At 42.4% G+C, this 18,742-nt stretch overlaps 1 protein-coding gene across 1 annotated transcript in view; it reads right to left on the reverse strand.

Moving 5' to 3' along the window:
* Positions 1 to 18,742, reverse strand: part of OTOA (otoancorin) — a 53,372-nt gene that overhangs the window by 18,139 nt on the left and 16,491 nt on the right. The window contains exons 12-22 of the mRNA XM_038763239.1: positions 16,781 to 16,996; positions 15,870 to 16,037; positions 14,080 to 14,220; positions 12,689 to 12,747; positions 11,574 to 11,691; positions 10,351 to 10,424; positions 9,323 to 9,458; positions 6,919 to 7,109; positions 5,359 to 5,452; positions 4,101 to 4,230; positions 850 to 1,037 (exon numbers count right to left, since the gene is read on the reverse strand). Coding sequence (XP_038619167.1) covers positions 850 to 1,037; positions 4,101 to 4,230; positions 5,359 to 5,452; positions 6,919 to 7,109; positions 9,323 to 9,458; positions 10,351 to 10,424; positions 11,574 to 11,691; positions 12,689 to 12,747; positions 14,080 to 14,220; positions 15,870 to 16,037; positions 16,781 to 16,996 — 1,515 coding nt within the window. The remainder of the gene's footprint in view (positions 1 to 849; positions 1,038 to 4,100; positions 4,231 to 5,358; positions 5,453 to 6,918; positions 7,110 to 9,322; positions 9,459 to 10,350; positions 10,425 to 11,573; positions 11,692 to 12,688; positions 12,748 to 14,079; positions 14,221 to 15,869; positions 16,038 to 16,780; positions 16,997 to 18,742) is intronic.

Genomic DNA, 18,742 nt, shown 5'->3' on the forward strand with positions numbered 1-18,742 from the left:
TACACTTGCTCTGAAGGGAGTCCTAGCCTGGACTTTGGTAACCGTTAGTCACTTGAGATGTAACCAAGCCTTCTACTGTCAATTTTCAATTTACAAAAGAAGCTCAAATCCTGCCCCACTGCCAACTCTAGGCCAACCAAGGGACATTTTCATTTCTCTTTTTACCTGCCTCTACCAAAAACGATGCCTATATCTGATCTCTGTAATATGGGTTGCAGGTTGACCTCTTGCTGGTATTAAGTCCCATATAACCTGCTCCTCCACTACCATAAAAATCAAACTTTTGGTCTTTTGCCCTGTCTACATCAGGTTTTCCAGAGTCCACAGACCTAAACCCTACTGTGGCGAATATTGTAGGCGATGCTGCTTCACTATTCTATCTTTTCATTCCTTTTATATTGTTGAGTATCAATGGACAAATATCACCAAAGCTACTCATCTTCAGCAACAGGGACATGTCTCTTGTGAGCGGAAACTTCCTCCCCAATATTTGTTCTTTCAGGTCCACTGAGACACCCAGAGAAGGCAGGAACTCCAAACTGTAAAAAATATTCTACAGGAAAATCTGGAGTTTTAGGATTCTGATAACCCCACTGGAAGCTTTGCTTCTCCTTCTGCCTTTGTTTCTCTCCTCCCTAGTTGTGTGATTTTTGGATATTTCCCAGCTCATTAGCATCTATATAGGAGGGTGGATAGGCAAAAGAAAAGGAGATGAATCTTGGCTTAATCCACTTGAGACCTTGTTACCTATCTGATTCCTTTTCAGCTTCTCCAACAGCTGACCTGCAAGCATTGCTAAAACACTGGCTGATTAGCATTTTTCTGCTTCTGCTCAGGTGTAGAGCTGACCTGTTTAGCTTTCTCCTTCAAAGCGGTTAGCTGAGAGTGGCTGAAACTCAACACCGCGCCGAGTAGCTCCACATTCTTGGTGAATGTATCTTCTCTCATACACAGCAACTCCTGAGGAGACCAGCATGCATTGGCTTCTGCTAACTTCAGGATGTCCTTGGAAGAGGGAGCTGTGATTCCTAAGCAATCTACAAGGAGAGAAAACAAACACCAGTGAACTTTCCATTAAAGGATTCCTCCTTGGACAGTGACCCAATCAATCTCAATCAATGGTATTTATTGAGCACTGTACTAAGTGCTTGGGAGAGTATAATACAACAGAAATAGCAGACACGTTCCCTGCCCACAGTGAGTTTACAGTCTGGAGGGGGAGATAACATAAGCAACAGAGCTGCTAGAAAAATGAACAGGGAAGTGTTATGGGATGACACTTCAACTACTCGCCTGGTATTACACACCAAGAATCAAAACTTCCTATAAAGACTTAACAATTTTCTCTCTCCCCAATCTTCCATGATTTCTTGAGTGTCCTTTGACCAGTTCCTGGCGAGCAGGATTAGGATCCCAGAAAAGTGAGGAGAAGTTAAGATTGAACACCCTACAAAGAAGCAGTGCTGCATAATGGAAAAAGCACAGGAGTTGGAGTCATAGGACCTGGATTCTAATCCCAATTCCACTACTTGCCTGATGTATGACCCTCAGTAAGTCACTTAATTTCTCTGGACTCCAGTTTCCTCATCTGTAAAATGGGGATTCAAGACATGTTCCCCCTCTTACTTAGAATATGAACCCTGGTGAGGGCAGGAACTGTAGCTAACCTGAATATCCTGAACTACCCAAGCACTCAGTACAGTGCTTGGCACATTCATTCATTCATTTATTCAATTGTATTTACTGAGCACATACTGTGTGCAGAGCACTGTACTAAGTGCTTGTGAGAGTACAATATAACAATAAACAGACACATTCCCTACCCACAACGAGCTTACAGTCTAGATGCAGGGGAAGACAGACATTAATATAAATAAGGTACAGATAGGTATGTAAGTGCTGTGGGGCAGGGAAGGGGGAAGTACAAAGGAGCAAGTCAGGGTGGTGCAAAGGGAATGGGAAAAGAGGAAAGGGGGCGTTAGTCAGGGAAGGCCTCTTGGAGGAGATGTGCCTTCAATATGGCTTTGAAGTGGGGGAAAGTAATTGTCTGTTGGATTTGGGGAGGGAGGGTGTTCCAGACCAGAGACAAGATGTGGGTGAGGGGTTGGAGGTGAGATAGACAAGACTGAGGCATGGTGAGAGGGTTAGCATTACAGGAGCAAAGTGTGCGGGCTGGGTTGTAGTATGAAAGTAGCGAGGTGAGGTAGGAGGGGACAAGGTGATTGCTTTGAAGCCAATGGTGAAGCCAGTGTAGTCTGTTGGTCATCAGTAAACAGCTGTTCAGAACTCTAAAGCTCTGGTCTGGGTCTTTATGAACGCTTCTTTGAAGTCCTGGGGTGTCTGACTCAGTTTGAAGAAACTCTGAAGCATAATGCAGTGGGGAGGTGGTTGAGGGGACTGGCTAGCAGGTAGGTAAGTGGCACATTATAAGAACTACAACAATAGTAATAATAATTTGATACTTGTTACGTACTTACTCTGTGTCAAGCATTGTACTAAACTCTGAGGTAGATACAAGATAATCAGGTCCCACTTGGTGCTCACATTCTAAGTAGGAGGGAGAACAGGTATTGAATCCCCATTTAGCAGATGAGGAAACTAAGGTTCAGAGAAGGTTCAGAGGCTTGCCCAAGGTCACACAACAGACAAGTGGGAGAGCCAAGATTGGAACCCAAGTCCTCTAATTCCTAGGCTGGAGCTCTTTCCACTAGGCCATACTGCTTTGGGGTAGGGAATTCCCTTATATTCTTTGAGGGACACAACAAAGGAGAAAAGTGGAACGAATCCAATTTCTGGAAATTTGGAGGTTCATTCATTCCACTTAAAAAAATAGGGCCAAACAACCGAAATATGAGCTGAAATTTGAGGTTGATGGAACTTTCCCAGGTAAACAAATTACAATGAGGAGAAACGAAAAGCAACAGGGGGAGGGTAAAATTGCATGGGTAGAAAATGAACAAGCCTGTCTCTCATTCCTCTTCCTCCTTGCCAACAGATCTGGATGACTTTTTCTGGGCAGCCAAAATGTCTTGCTTTCCCCTGTCACAGAAGTTCCACATTTACACGCAAATGAAATATTGTCGCAACGCAGCCACAGTCAGCCCTGCTTGAGGGAAATCTGCTAGAGAAGAAACACTGGGTACTGTTTCTTACATCTCACCAGAGAAGCTGACATGCTTATACAAGCCATGTTTGGAGTTCTTTCCCAGTTTAGAAGCTGAATCTTTATCACTGGGATGCAACCAGAGAAAAGCAGTCTCTCAGTGTGCTGAAGGCACAGATTCAAATGCAAAGGTTCTGACCTGATGCTTTCCCCACATCTGCCTGAGACTCACTCCAAGCTGGTGGTTCCAACAGTTCTTTTGGAAGCCACAGGCACTGCCCGGGCAAGGTGCTGGGCCCTCTGCTTATGAAATCAAGCCCTGTTTTTCCAGGGCTTGTGACTTACTTCTGTGGGTAAGGGCCCCCACCCAAAACTGGTTCAGGTTTGCCCTCCAGAGCTGCAGTGGAGGGAAAGCTATAGTTCTAGAAGTAAGGGGTTAGCCACACTTGCATTTACTACACAAAACTGTGCTTGAGCAGATGACGCACCTGAGGACTAGGAGTCCTGGGAACCCAGAAGAGAACAATTCTTTGACCAAGAGCTGGTTTTGTTTTTTGTTTTTTGGTGTGTTTTTTTTAACAAACATTGAAAGTTTTGACTGATTTTTTCTAGGATTGGACCTCTGGAGGGGTGATAATTTGTAGAATCAAGAGAATGGCTGTAAAAAGGAAAGTTCAGCTAAATCTTGATTCCTTTAATGAAACGCACCATGTTCAGTAACCTTTGAGCGGAGGGAGATTTCAGACAGACGCCTGGGACCAAGCTTTTTGGTCCTGGTGAGTCTTGCACAGACTTTCCCTCAGTCCCCAGTCAATAGAAACTTCTTTTAAAGTTAAAATTCTCTAGAATTTGGCTTTTTGCCACTCTGTTATTCTTGAGACATTCAATCTAGCATAACGAGACAAACAGGCTCCCGACCCACTGACTGCCCAGCCAGAAGTGTCACTGCTGTGAACTTAGCAGGCTTCCAGGGTCCACAGACATGAGAAACACTTACCGGGTCTGACGTCAGAGGCCTGAACATAGCTGCTGGAGTTCTGGACAGACTCAAAAACAGCCCAGAGGAATTCTTCAGGGGGGCGGGTTCCCCTCAACTTGGAAGCTACTTGCTGAATTATATTGGGGAACTGTGGGGGTGTGGAAGGAAGATGGAGAGGAATAATAATAGTGAACACACACACACACGAAAGAAGTAAATAAGGCTCAGAAAGAGTACATTCATGTCCAATGGCATTTTTTATAGTAGCTTCTTGGTATTGTTTAGATGTGATGGTACTGATACCTGTCTACTTGTTTTGTGTTGTTGTCTGTCTCCCCCTTCTAAACTGTGAGCCAGTTGTTGGGTAGGGACCATCCCTGTATGTTGCCAATTTGTACTTCCCAAGCGCTTAGTACAGTGCTCTGCACACAGTAAGCGCTCAATAAATACGACTGAATGAATGAATGTGTTTTGTAACTAAGGACAGTCAAAATTAGTCCTGAGAGACATTTACATGCAGTATTCTCCAAAGGCCTCCAAACTCTGTCATTATATAGTAGTGGTATGGTTGACATCTGGTTACCGTAGAAGGAAGTGATATTTTGCTCCTCTCCTCAAAGCATCCTTCCTGTTCTCTTCCCTTCCCACAACAGCCTTACCACATGGTCTCCCTATATAAATCAAATCTGCTTTTTAATACTTGAAAATCAGTACTTTGTCAGGGATCATGTCCGCCTATGCTGAGATATAATCCCGTTCAATCTTGTTCCATATTACCATGCTTTACAGCTTTCACAGTTTGGGAATGGGGAGATGTCTCTCCTATCCTAAATCAAAACAGCCACAGCAATGCCTGGTAAATTATGTGTTTATGGTCTGTGCTTGTGAATAGATATGCTGGGTATATAAGTGATGTGTATTTGTGTGTATGAGTGTGTGTATGTGTGTGCTTATGTGCTCATGCACTATGGACACTTGGGCACATGTGAGGATACCTATCTCTCTTTATTTCAGACATGGCTAAATAGCAAAAGATGCCCCAAGTCTCCTTTGATGTTTCTAACGTGGCCATTCAAGGTGCATTTGGTTGCTACTTTCCTGCTTCCTGGGGTTCTGTTCCAGGCCTCCACAGAGAAGCCGGTCCTTTGGAATGGGAAGGAAGGATTCAGACAGTGCCTTTGGGAGGATGGTTGCTGCCCCCCCAGTGACCTTGGCAAATGTATCTAATTATCCTCTCTTATACTTTGCCATTTTAAACCCGAGAACCGAGTGGTACCTTTGAGGCAATGACATCTAATTCTTCTCCTGAGAAAAGTACTAGAAATGGTCCAATATCCTTTGTAGTTTCCATTGTCCAATTCTCAGGGGGCCTGAGAAGGCAGAATGAGCCGTTAGTTGAAGAATGCACAACTGTCCCCTCAAAATGAATCAGTCAGATCACATCTGCTGCTTCTACCTAATGCATCCACTAGCAAGACAGGTATCTTTTGCATTTCACATTTCAAAGAGATAAGCAACCTATATGCTTTTGTTACATCAAGAGATGTGTGACATATTAAAACAAGCTCCCTTTAAACTTATATATATATATATATACTCCCCTACTTTATATCTTTTTATGTATATATATACTATATATACACTTTATATATATATACACACATATATTTTATATACATATATACTTTATATTTTATATATATATGTATACTTTACTTTATATACTTAATATATATATACAAAGTAGGGGAATCCATTTCAAATGGGCTTCATGATTCTGAATCCTTCTGCCTAAAAAAGCAGATACCACCTTCTCTATAAAAGAGGAAGGCGAAAACCTCTCTCTGATGGGTTCACTGGGGGAAGTGCTCTCCATTATCTATTAGTTATCTGATAAAACCCCAGAAATTCATTCCATTTCTAAAATTGTAGGGTCTAAATTTCCTTACAGTATAGAGAAGCAGCATGGCTTAGTGGAAAGTAAGGGACTTGGGAGTCAGAGGTCCTGGGTTTTAATCCTGTCTCTACCATGTGACCTTGGACAAGCCACTTCTCTGTGTTTCAGTTACCACATCTGTAAAATGGGGCTTAAGACTGAGAGTCCCCTGTGGAACATGGACCATGTCCAACATGATTATCTCATATCTACCCCAGCACTTAGTACAGTGCCTGGTACATAGTAAGTGCTTAACAAATGCCATTAAAAACAAACATAAAAAGTTGTTTTCTCAATGGGGAAATCACTCAGTTAACACCTTCAGTATCTTCATTATTATCTCATTATCTCATATCTAACCCAGCACTTAGTACAGTGCCTGGTACATAGTAAGTGCTTAACAAATGCCATTAAAAACAAAAATAAACAGTTGTTTTCTCAATGGGGAAATCACTCAGTTAACACCTTCAGTATCTTCATTATTATCTCATTATCTCATATCTAACCCAGCACTTACTACAGTGCCTGGTACATAGTAAGTGCTTTACAAATGCCATTAAAAACAAAAATAAAAAGTTGTTTTCTCAATGGGGAAATCACTCAGTTAACACCTTCAGTATCTTCAGTACAGCAGAGTGAGAAATGCTATAGTCTAATTTCTGAACATCTTTCTCATCATCAATCACTCCCAAAAGTATTCACAAGGGCCTACTTCATGCTAATCACTGTACTAGATAGATGCTTTAGCACTGAGTTAGATACTTCTTATCAAGTTGAGCTTCCTCTCCATTACTTGAGCGTTTTTTTGGGAGTGGGGAATTATACTGAAATTTTTTAGGATGGAAACGACTGGTAGATAAACTACGCTGAGCCCAACCAGTCACAGGCTCAACTTCTCACCCATGCAGTTCCAGAAGCCTGTATTTGATTTGAGTTTTCTGCTCAGGGCTGAGGCTCCTGCAGAGTTTGAATCGGTGGATCGCTGTGGAGATGGCCCTGAGAGAGATCCCATGGTGGATCATTGTTGGAGGCAAATGGCAGAGGAGATTTCCAACTATGTCTACATCATAGTCATCAGCAATGGAATCATTCTGAAACCAAGAAGCCAAAGCCAAAAAGAGTGCTCTGTGGCCACATTCCGTAGGCAATTACTGTAAATGATATTAACAAGGGGAGATTTTTTTTACAGCCCAATGGAACACACTACAACCATTTAAGCCTTGGGAAGTTTGCATTCCTCGTAGCTTATTGGTTACAGAGAAACAGGACATGACCTGATTTTACCCTAGATATGCAGGTATCAATCCCAGGTGTTTTGAAAATCCTTCTAGTTTGTGGGTGTGCAAGAGGACCTGCCTAGAGTTTTTTTTTGAGAGGCATAGCTGAGGGCAGGGTAGGCTACCAGATGCAAGGGTCCTGATGGAAATATGAACAGAGGGGCTCCTCTCCTGCAGAGAATAACTCTAGACTCTAGAAAGTACCACCCACAGAGTCGGGCCACTGGGCACAAGGCACTGTGTCCTGGCAACCAATCTGATCCTAGTTTTGGGAGCCTGGAAACTTGACAAGACAAAAGCTCCTAGCAGACAAGACTTTTTTTTTAAACAATGTTCAACTGTTTAAATTTCATTTAAAATTAGGATTACCATGAATGTTTCATGGTCCAGGGGTACTCAATGTGGCCACTTTGAGTTGTGACCAAGCCAGTGCTCCTGCATTTCCCAGATGGCACCTCATTCCCTTCAAATGGCTGTTTTGTGCCCCACTGGGAATCAATCAGTCGCATTTATTGAGCACCTGCTGTGTGCGGAGCACTGCACTAAGTACTCAGGAGAATACAATAGAGAGCATAGGCAAGATCCCTGTCCTTGAGAAGTTTACAACCTAGCTGAATGATACAGGCCCCCAAGACTCGCTTCCCCAGGTCACCTTACCCGCTGGCAGGGATGGCTATCAGACTCTTGACCAGGATGCAGGGACCATGCGATGACCGATCAGGTGAAGGAGGCAAGTTGAAGAAGGGGGTGTGGGGTGTGTGTGTGTGTGGGGGGGGGTGTCTCTCTCTCTCTCAGGGGCAGGGCATATTCACCAAAGATCATTAGTTAGCAAACAGTTCATTCTGAAGCCTAGGGCACTGATTAAAAGGATTTCCCCTCACCCCTACTTCCAAGCCACCACAAATCCACTGGACTTCAAACTCTTCCTGCTAGGATCAGGGGAGATCCCAAAGAGTGATGACTTTCAGAGTTCAGAGAGATGATGTCTACCATTCACCATCCTTATTCAGTGCAAACACACACATAATGATTACATTTCCAGATGATACTCTCAGACTGTCAATACTTCTCCCCATTACACTGAACCAGTACCCCTTAACCCATCCCCTTTAAACACTTGATATTCACCCTAACCTCAACCCCACAATGATTACGTGCATATTCTTACCCTGTAATTTATTTTCATATCTGTCTCCTCCTCCAGGCTGTAAGCTCCTTGTGCGCATGGATCATGTCTACCAGCTCTATAGTACAGTGGTTTGCACACATAAGTGCTCAATAAATACCACTGATTGATTGATTTTTTAAATGGCATTTATTAAGTGCTTACTATGTGCCAGGCACTGTACAAGTGTTGAGGAAGATACAGCTATTCAGGATGGACACAGTCCCTGTCCCACATAAGGCTCACAGTTTTAATCCCCACTTTACAGCTGAGGTAACTGAGGCACAGAGAAGTCAAGTGACTTGTCAGGATTAGAACCCAGGTCCTTCTAACTCCCAGGCCTGTGCTCTATCCATTAGCCCATGCTGCTTCTCTAATATATACTACAGAGTATATATTGATTGAATATTTAGTCCCAGGTTAAGCACCCCAGGGATTTCTGTACATCAGTGCAACCTCTACCCCTCTCCAATACGATCTTTTCTCTTCCCCGATGATGCAGAGACAATTTTGAGCTGCAGTTAATTTTTCTTTCACTGAAACACAAGAGTGGACAGATTTTTTATGCTAAGGAGCTTAGTCACTTGTTTTACCTCATTTTATTTCATCTGTTAAATGAGGATTAAGGCTGTGAGCCCCATGTGGGACAGGGCCTGTGTCCAACCTGATTATCTTGTATCTACCTTAGCTCTTAGTACAGTGCCTGACACATAGTAAGAGCTTAACAAATACATGAAAAAAGTCATTCTTCAACTGGTGTAAGTGGTATAATTTGAGTCAGTAGATGTGATTTGCAAGTGACAAGGAGTGTTTGTAGTAAAGTCTCTTTCAGGGTCCTCATGAGGGCAGGAAGTATCCTTACCAGGCACAGCTGCACTTTTCTGAGGACTAAATTCTTTTTGTAAGAATCTATAACCAGAGCATCCAGTTGAATCTTCCCTATGCTGATCAGAAATGGTATGCACTGAGAAGCTGACATCAGGTCCAGATAGTGGGCTCTAGAGAGAGAGAGAGAGAGAGTGAGAGAGAAAGAGTGCACAGCTGATCTTTTGTAAACCTGGGCTGCCAATGCAGTTTAGAGGTACTTCATAATCCTTGCAGGACAAACTCATCTTGGAGCTTAACATGGGACCACAGGAATCCCCCAGTCCCACTGTGATTTTAGGTTTACAACTGACAACTTCCTAAATAGGTAGGATTTAAGCTTCAACCCCATATAATCAAGAGAGACTGACAGAAAGATATCTTCGATCTCATCTATCTTGCCTCTGATCCCTCGCTCATGTCCTGCCTCTGGCTTGGAACACCTTCCCCCTTCATCTCTGACAGAAAATCACTCTCCCCACTGTCAAGGCCTTAATAAATTCACATCTCCTCCAAGAGGCCTTCCCTAACTAAGCCCTCATTTCTTCTTATCCCACTCCCTTCTGAATCACCCTTGCACTTGGATTTGCACCTTTCATTCATCCCCACAGCACCACAGCACTTATGTACATATCTATAATTTATTTATATTTATGTCTGTCTCCTACTCTAGACTGTAAACTCACTTTGGTCAGGGAACATGTCCATCAGCTCTGTTATACTGTACTCTCCCAAATGTTTAGTACAGTGGTTTGCCTACAGTAATGAATCAATCAATCCTATTTATTGAGCATTTGTTGCATGCAGGGCACTGTACTAAGCACTTGGAAGAATACAACATAGTATAACAGACACATTCCCTGCCCGCAACTAGTTTACAGTCTAGAGGATGAGTTTAGAGTCTAGAGGAGCAGTCAATATAATTGATTCACTGACACACATACATACGTACGCATTACCACTTCATTTACCATTAATTTTCCCCAGTGTAGCTGCCAAAATTAGAGACCTGTTGTTCACACTTACGGGAGTGCCAATAAGAGGTACGGAGGTAGAGAGGAGCTGGAGACTTTCCAATACTTCCAAGCCAAACAATTAACCTGAAATAATGAAATGGTGTCTGAAGCACCTGGAGGCTAGTGAAAAATGAATGAGCATGCAGAGAGGGCTAATTTTCTGCAACAGCCTAAATCGCCACTTTAAACAAAGTCATCTTCTAAGTAGAATTGTTCATAGAGAATAATCTCCAATAAATTAAGGGATTTCCTTCCCTGATACATAAAAGTAAATCAAACATCTAAGAAGCATACCCTGGTGGCAGCAAGACTGCAGTAATTTTCACAACCTCATTTAAGGACCACAAGGAGCTCTTAAAAATGATTACTCTCTTATTTCCCAGATGGATAACTGAGGAATCAAAATGAATGGAACTGCGTCAAAAAGGCTAGCATTTGTAGAATCAGTGGCCACAGGGCAAGTGTTACTTCAAGGTGCCAATCTCTAATCCTGCTTTGCCAACAGTACGCATCCCATTGCCGCAAGGGAAGGTGAGGCCTGCAACCAGTCTGGGCCTTGAAACCTTCAACAGGAAGATAAAACTGCTTTTGAAAACCACCTTCCTGGGATTTTTTAATCTATGATGCTATCCTAAAGGTAACAGCTATGGGTACAGGTAACAAAGACAGATGTTAGTCCAAATTAGTTAGTCCAGAGTTACTTCAAATTCATGAGATCATAAATGTAGAATTCTATTCTCCTCAAGTCTCAAAAGATGCTAGCTATTGTGCTGTGTGTGTAAAGGGAACATCTCACCCATGACAGGAAGTCATCTTTACCCTTTTGGAGAGATCAATTTGTATATAAAAACACAAACACAAACAAGAAATTAAAGTTGACTTTTAAAAATTCAGTATCAGAGGAGGGGAACACAAGTGTAAGAAGAAATGGCATATTTTCAGTCTTGTGGGAAGGATCCAAAGAAAAACAAGTATGGAGGCACCAAAATATACTTCAAAATCTGCTTCTTAATTCAAAATTGAGTTTGGAATGACCACACCACTCTGGCCAAGGCTTTAGAGCTTTAGAATTCACCACATCCAGTTATTTTGCCACTTTCAAAAATGAAACCTTCCCTTGTATCTATACAGACCTGGAAACAAGTGACCTCAGCCTCTGAACACAATATATAAACCCATTTATAGAGGGATGTGCAGACCCAGAATTAGATAGAAAAATGATTCCTATCTTACCTGATATGGCGAAAGCAACTGAAGATGATTTTCAAAGCACTTGAAATGGCTCAAAAATGAGTTAGTGCTCATGCTCTCAATCTGCTGGCATGTTATTCCTTTCACCAGCTGCCCTACACTGGAAAACAAAAAAGAGAGAGGAAGGTAACATAAGAAAAGAAAGAGGGAGGCAGAAATAGGAAGATGGAAAGAGAGAGACAGAGAGAGGAGAGGGGAGGGAGAAAGAGAGTGAATGAATTTAACATCTGATTTAGACTCAACTGGAATTGGGAAAATATAATCTGAACATTTTGGTGAATGCACAGGAACTGCTTCTATGATATAGCTGCCATAATCCAACAATGCTCAGGTCTTGTTAGACCGTAAGCTCCATGGGGGACGGGAATTGGGTCTGATCTGCTTATATTGTATATACTCCAGCACTTAATACAGTGTTTGGCACAAAGCAAGTGCTTAACAAATACTACAATTATAATTAGTAATAATGATAATAATAATGGTACTTGTTAAGTGCTGCTTATGTGCCACACACGATACTAAGCACTGGGATAGACACAAGATAATCAGGTCCCTCCTGGGGCTCAAAGTTTAAGTAGGAGGGAGAACAAGCATTGGATTTCCATTTTGCAGATGAGGGAACTAAGGCACAAAGAAGTAAAGTAACTTACCCAAGGTCACACAGCAGGCAAGTGGAGGAGCTGGAATTAGAACCCAGGCCCTCTGATTGCCAAGCCTGTGCTCTTCCCTATAGGACATGCTACTTACTGTCATCGTGGTGGTTGTCGTTGAAAGAGTACTAGGAGCAGTAGCAGCAGTATTAGCACTAACAATAATAATAATGATAGTATTTATTAAGGGCTTACTATGTGTCAGGCATTGTAATAAGCATTGGGGTGGATACAAGCAAATCAGGTTGGATACAGTCCCTGTCCCACGTGGGGCTCACGGTCTTTATCCCCATTTTACAGATGAGGTACTGAGGCACAGAGAAGTGAAGTGACTTGCCCAAGTTCACACAGCAGACATGTGGCAGGGCCGGGATTAAAATCCACGATCTTCTGATTCCCAGTCCCCTGCTCCTCGCCATGCTGCTTTGGCTGGACATAATCTCTTACCTTAGAAGGTCATCGGGCTTTCCAGTCATCTTTGACAAGAACTCATAGAGAAACAAGGCCTGAAGCAAGAACATACAAGAGTCAAGAGTCAGTATCTTCAGCAAAAGTTAAAAGGTTAACAAAGCACAGGTGAGATGCAGATCCTCAAATGTCAGGAGTGAAATACATCAGCAGTGAAATACTGATATTCTTGAAGGCAGAAATCACATCAATAAGATCCATTATACTCTCCTAAGCACTTAGTACACTTCTCTATGCATAGTAGGCACTCAGTAAATACTATTGAGTGATACTCATGTAGTAATGATGATGGTATTTATTAAGCGCTTACTATGTGCAAAGCACTGTTCCAAGCGCTGGGGAGGTTACAAGGTGATCAGGTTGTCCCATGGGGGGCTCACAGTTTTAATCCCAATTTTACAGATGAGGGAATTGAAGCCCGGAGAAGTGAAGTGACTTGCCCAAAGTCACACAGCTGACAATTGGTGGAGCAGGGATTTGAACCCATGACCTCTGACTCCAAAGCCCATGCTCTTTCCACTGAGCCAAGCTGCTTCTCATATATTTTTATATTTATATATGTTTATGTTTATATTAATTTCAGACTCCCCCTCTAGGTAGTTATCTCCTTGTGGGCAGGGAATGTCTTTATCAGCTTTTTTATTCTGTATTCTCCCAAGCGCTTTTACAGTGCTCTGCACACAGTAGGCACTTAATGAAAATAACTGGTTGACTGATTCCTAGATAGACTAAGGAAGCACAACTCCCTTCAAGGCCCTACTGAGAGCTCACCTCCTCCAGGAGGCCTTCCCAGACTGAGCCCCTTCCTTCCTCTCCCCCTCCCCCCGCTCCATCCCCCCATCCTACCCCCTTCCCTTCCCCACAGCACATGTATATATGTATATATGTTTGTACATATTTATTACTCTATTTATTTTACTTGTACATATCTATTCTATTTATTTTATTTTGTTAGTATGTTTGGTTTTGTTCTCTGTCTCCCCCTTTTAGACTGTGAGCCCACTGTTGGGTAGGGACTGTCTCTATATGTTGCCAATTTGTACTTCCCAAGTGCTTAGTACAGTGCTCTGCACATAGTAAGCGCTTAAAAAATACGATTGATGACGATGATGATGCTGGATTTGCTTTGTTGCTGTTTGACGGTCACTTCAACACACCACTTCTCTCAGATCCCTGTGCCTGGAGCCTTCCATAGAAGCGAGGGGCAGGAGAGAGGTCCAGGTAGAAAGCTGGGAATAGAATCCAGCCTAAAAAGAATGGAGCAGAGCTCCAAAGAAGTTACCTCCAAGGCTTTTTTGCTTACAGGGAGGACAGCACCCAAACCATTCCAAACGTGCTTTGTAGGAATTTCAGGAGGATCAGGTAATTACCTGGCTTCTCCGTAGCTCCTTTTCTTTCACAACTGAAGAGTTAAAACCTGATTCCTTCCATAAGTCAGAGAGAGACAACTCCTTGAAGAAAACCCCTTGCTCATCTACAACAGCTGAGGAAATATCTCCGGATTCAATCATCTAATGAAAAATGAGAAGGTGATATGCACAAGGTAAATGAGTCTTAAGCCCAGAACACTCTCATACGCATTCCCTCTAGATTGTAAATTCATTGTAGTCAGGGAACGTGTCTACCAATTCCGTTATATTGTACTCTCCCAAGAGCTTACTACAATGCTCTGCACATAGTAAGCGCTAAATACAACTGATTGTCTGATTCATTCCTACCTAGTTCTTGTACCTGAATGCAATATGTTTGCTAAATCAGAAAGAAGCACTGTAGAATGAACACTTTTGATTTGATTCTGAATGTGGATTACAATTCAGAAAAACACTCTGTCAGTCCCACCTTCACAATATCACTAAAATCCGCCCTTTCCTCTCTATCCAAACTGCTACCAAGTTAAGGCAATCACTCGTCCTATCCCTCTTGGATCACTGCAGCAGCCTCCTTGCTGACCTCCCAGCTTCCTGTCTCTCCTCACTCCAGTCCATACTTCTCTCTGCTGCCCAGATCATTTTTCCACAAAAACTTTCAGGACATGTTTCCCCACGTCTCACAAAACCCCAGTGGTTGCCCATCCACTTCCGTATCATACAAAAACTCCTCACCATTGGCTTTAAAGTACTCAATCACCTTGCTCCCTCCTACCTCAGCTTGATACTCTCCTACTACAACCCAGGCCACACACTTTGCTCCTCTGGACCTTCTCCCTGTTCCTTGATCTTGTCTATGTCGCTGCCAACACCTCACCCACGTCCTGCCTCTGGCCTGAAATGCCCTCCCTCCTCAAATATGACAGACAATTACTCTCCCCTCCTTCAAGACCTAATTAAGAGCATATCTCTTCCAAGAGGCCTTCCCTGACTAAGCTCCCCTTTCCTCTTCTCCCAGTCCCTTCTGTGTCGCCCTGACTTGCTCTCTTTTTTCATCCCCTCTCCCAGCCCTAAAGTACTTCTGTACATATCTGTAATTTCTTTATTTATACTGTCTTTCTCCACCCTTCTAGACTATAAACTCACTGTGGGAAGACACTGTGTCTCCCAAGGGCTTAGTACAGTGCTCTGCGCACAGTAAGCGCTCAATAAATATAATTGAATGAATGAAAGGAACAAAGCACTAGATCCCATTAACAGTCTCAAGGTCAGGGATCAGAGAAAAGAGGGAAGGGGAAGTTGTCTGATAGATATTTTGAATCTGCAGAATGCTCCCTGCCACATAGGTGGGGAACTATTACACCAAAGGGTAGTAGAATGAGTTTTGCAATAGTCCAAATCAAGTTCTCTGGATCTGAGGTAACTGTAAATCAAATCAAAGTGTTTTTTTCCTCTGCTCCTCCTCCCCTCCCCAGTGCCCCTACTCCCTCCCTCTGCTCTACACCCCTCCCCACCCCTCAGCACTTGTGTATATATGTACATATTTACCATTCTATTTTATTAATGATGTGTATATATCTATAATTCTATTTATTTATATTGATGCTATTGATGTCTAATTGTTTTGTTTTATTCTCTGTCTCCCCCCTTCTAACCATGAGCCCATTGTTGGATAGGGATTGTCTCTATTTGTTGCCGAATTGTACTTTCCAAGCACTTAGTGCAGTGCTCTGCACATAGTAAGCGCTCTATAAATACGATTGAATAAATGAATCAATGAATAATGAAATTACCTTGCTGAGGATACCTTGCTGCTGAGCCAGTGATAAATCCGACGCGTGTTGGGAGATAGTCCCCTTAACAATATTAGAGAGCTCCTTAGAGTCTATATTATAGAAAGTCTGTGTGCTGATCCCAGCCAGAAGTGCACCCATTTGGCTGATGTTGTAGAAAGATATGACCTAGGAAAGTGTAAAGGTCTTTTATTTTTATTGCTATAAAGGGAAGAATCTTAAATTAAAATTCAAGGGTTTGTTTAGGATTAGGACATTCAAAAAATATATATATATGTATATATACCCTTGGAATGTAAAATAATAATTTTCAGTGGGTAGATCACTCGTATTTTTCCAAATAGAGAAAAATTATTGTTTATCTCATTTAACCTTAAATATCCCTGAGCAGGAAGGAGAGTTAGGGCTTGACTCGTACCATTATTCTCTTATTTCCTGGGGCATGGAGAGATTAAGTGCCCAAGGTCATCCGGCAGATATTAGTAGAATTGGGATTTGGACCTAAGTCTCCTGACTCCCAGCCCACTGCTCTTTCCATTAAATCTTTCCATCACAGTCTAGATCTGTCTAGATTCTACGCTTCTTGTAGGTAGGGAACATGTCTACCAAATTTATTACACTGTACTCTCCCAAGCAATTAGTACAATGCTCTGTACACAGTAAGTGCTCAGTAAGTATCACTAATTGATCATACTGGAGAACCTTGGTTTTCAGTCTCTCAAGGCCAGTCTGGGTGATCCTGAAATACCGGATTTAGAATAAGTTTAAAAGAGCATGGAACCGGGTAAGGCTGCCCACCCCGCGACACACCTCAACCTCCAAAGATTCACACTTTGGTTTGGAAGTGGTCTTAGTTCTTGAATTTCTCTGTACTAGAGAAAGATCCCATCCCCTGTCAATCCCAAACCAACCTTCTCGTGGGCCAAGTATTTGCCAGAGAGAATGATGGCCTGGCCCTTGGCCCAACCCGACACCAGGCTGAGCGTAGAGATGGCATTCTGCACAGCCTCGGGGGCTAGGGACTCTAACTGGCCGCATGTCAGCCCAACAACTGCATCAGACAGGGAGCCCAGGGTGTCATTCAGGGTTTGGTTCTCCATGGCGACATCCAGAAGCTCAGCTTTGAGCTGGAATTAGAAAAAAACAAAGGGAAAAATAGAGCTGGAAATTTGCTACTCTACATCTTTGTGGACTTAATGAGTTTCATTTATTTTCCAGGAACCTTTTTGTACAGAAGAGCCCAAAACTCTTTCACAAATGTCCACATCTCATTTTAACCTCACAACTTTTTCATTATAAATTTGGGTGGGGCAGGGGGGAAAATCATACTATTCCTGCGAGGCATAAAAAGGGTAAGTATTTTCATTTCCAATTTATAGTCGGAGATACTGACACAACAAAAGATGGAATGATTTGCCCGAAGTCACCCAGTTAATCTGCAGGAGGTGGGACTAGAATACAGATTTTTCAACTCCATAACCATATCTATTTTTGGATGCGGTTTCTGTATATGTGTGGGTTGTGTGTGTATGTCTGGAAGAGAGTGCGCAAGTGGTGTTGCACAATTACTATTAATACAATCAATCTCTTCTTTCCAGTTCACAGTCCTGAGACTTATCTTTTTTTGACAGGAGGCTCCATCATTATTATCATCATTATAAACTGGTGTTTACTGAGACCCAACATTTCAATGTCCACCCTCTTAGAGTCTGGCGTGAGTTATGTAGTTGGGCAAACCTGGGGGGTCTACAGGAAATCCTCTGAGTGGATTTAAGGCTTTGAAACAACACATATAGGAAACGGGGCATAATGTCAACTTTGAAGGCATCCACGTCTCCACATACATGCAGCAACTCAGGGAAGCAATCAAAACGAAAGAGATCATCCTGGCTGGAGAGAAGAGTTGATGGTTAAAGGCTCTCCCTGACTGGGAAGCTTATTCTGGGCTCACAGGGCCTTAAAGTCATGGACTCAGTAGGCAAGACTGAACTACAGGACTCATACCACATTCTAGGGGTGAACATCAAAACCAAGAACTCAGCAGCCAGTATAGGGGTCTCCCTGCAATAAACATGTAAGCACAGAAACTGTAAATACTAGTTAAAAGGCAGCAGCAACCAGGTCTTCAATCAGAAGTAGAGACAGTCAGACAGCACTACTGAAGACTAGTAATTACAGTCTGAATGAAACACTGACCAAAAGAGCTCAATACAGAGCTAACCAAACTCAACCCAAACCAAAAATAAGCTATATATGAAATTAATTTGTGGCAAGAGAGACAAACTATTTGACAGACACTGGATTTCTTTGGATTTACAAATCTGATTCTACATTACTCTATACTGCAGTAAATGTGCTTAATTGGTTCCATGAAAATAATGTGCTAAAGTGGAAGTGCACTAAAGAATCATATCCAATAGATAATAACGTAAAGTTCATTACTGTATTTCTAAGATTAAAAAACACCCAAACAATATAAATATGTTTAAAATTAGTGAATAAAAACACTATTTTTCAGTATGGACCAATTATGAAAGGTTTTGCATGAGATTTTGGGAAGCAGTATGACCTAGTGGGAGTCAGAAGGACATGGATTCTACTACCGGCTCTGCCACTTGTTTGCTGTGCGCCCTTGGGCAAGTCACTTAACTTCCCTGTGCCTCAGCTACCTCATCTGTAAAATGGGGAATAAGACTGCGAGCCCTAGGTGGGACCTGGACTGTGTATAACCTCATTATCTTGTATCTACCCCGGTGCTTAGTATAGTGCCTGGTATATAGTATGCACTTAACAAATACCATTAAAAAAACTGCACCTATGTAAATGGCCATAGTCAATTTTCAAAGTATTATCTTTCACCTCCTATTCAGCCC

Source organism: Tachyglossus aculeatus, chromosome 21 (assembly GCF_015852505.1).
Source record: "Tachyglossus aculeatus isolate mTacAcu1 chromosome 21, mTacAcu1.pri, whole genome shotgun sequence".
Lineage (NCBI taxonomy): Eukaryota > Metazoa > Chordata > Mammalia > Monotremata > Tachyglossidae > Tachyglossus > Tachyglossus aculeatus.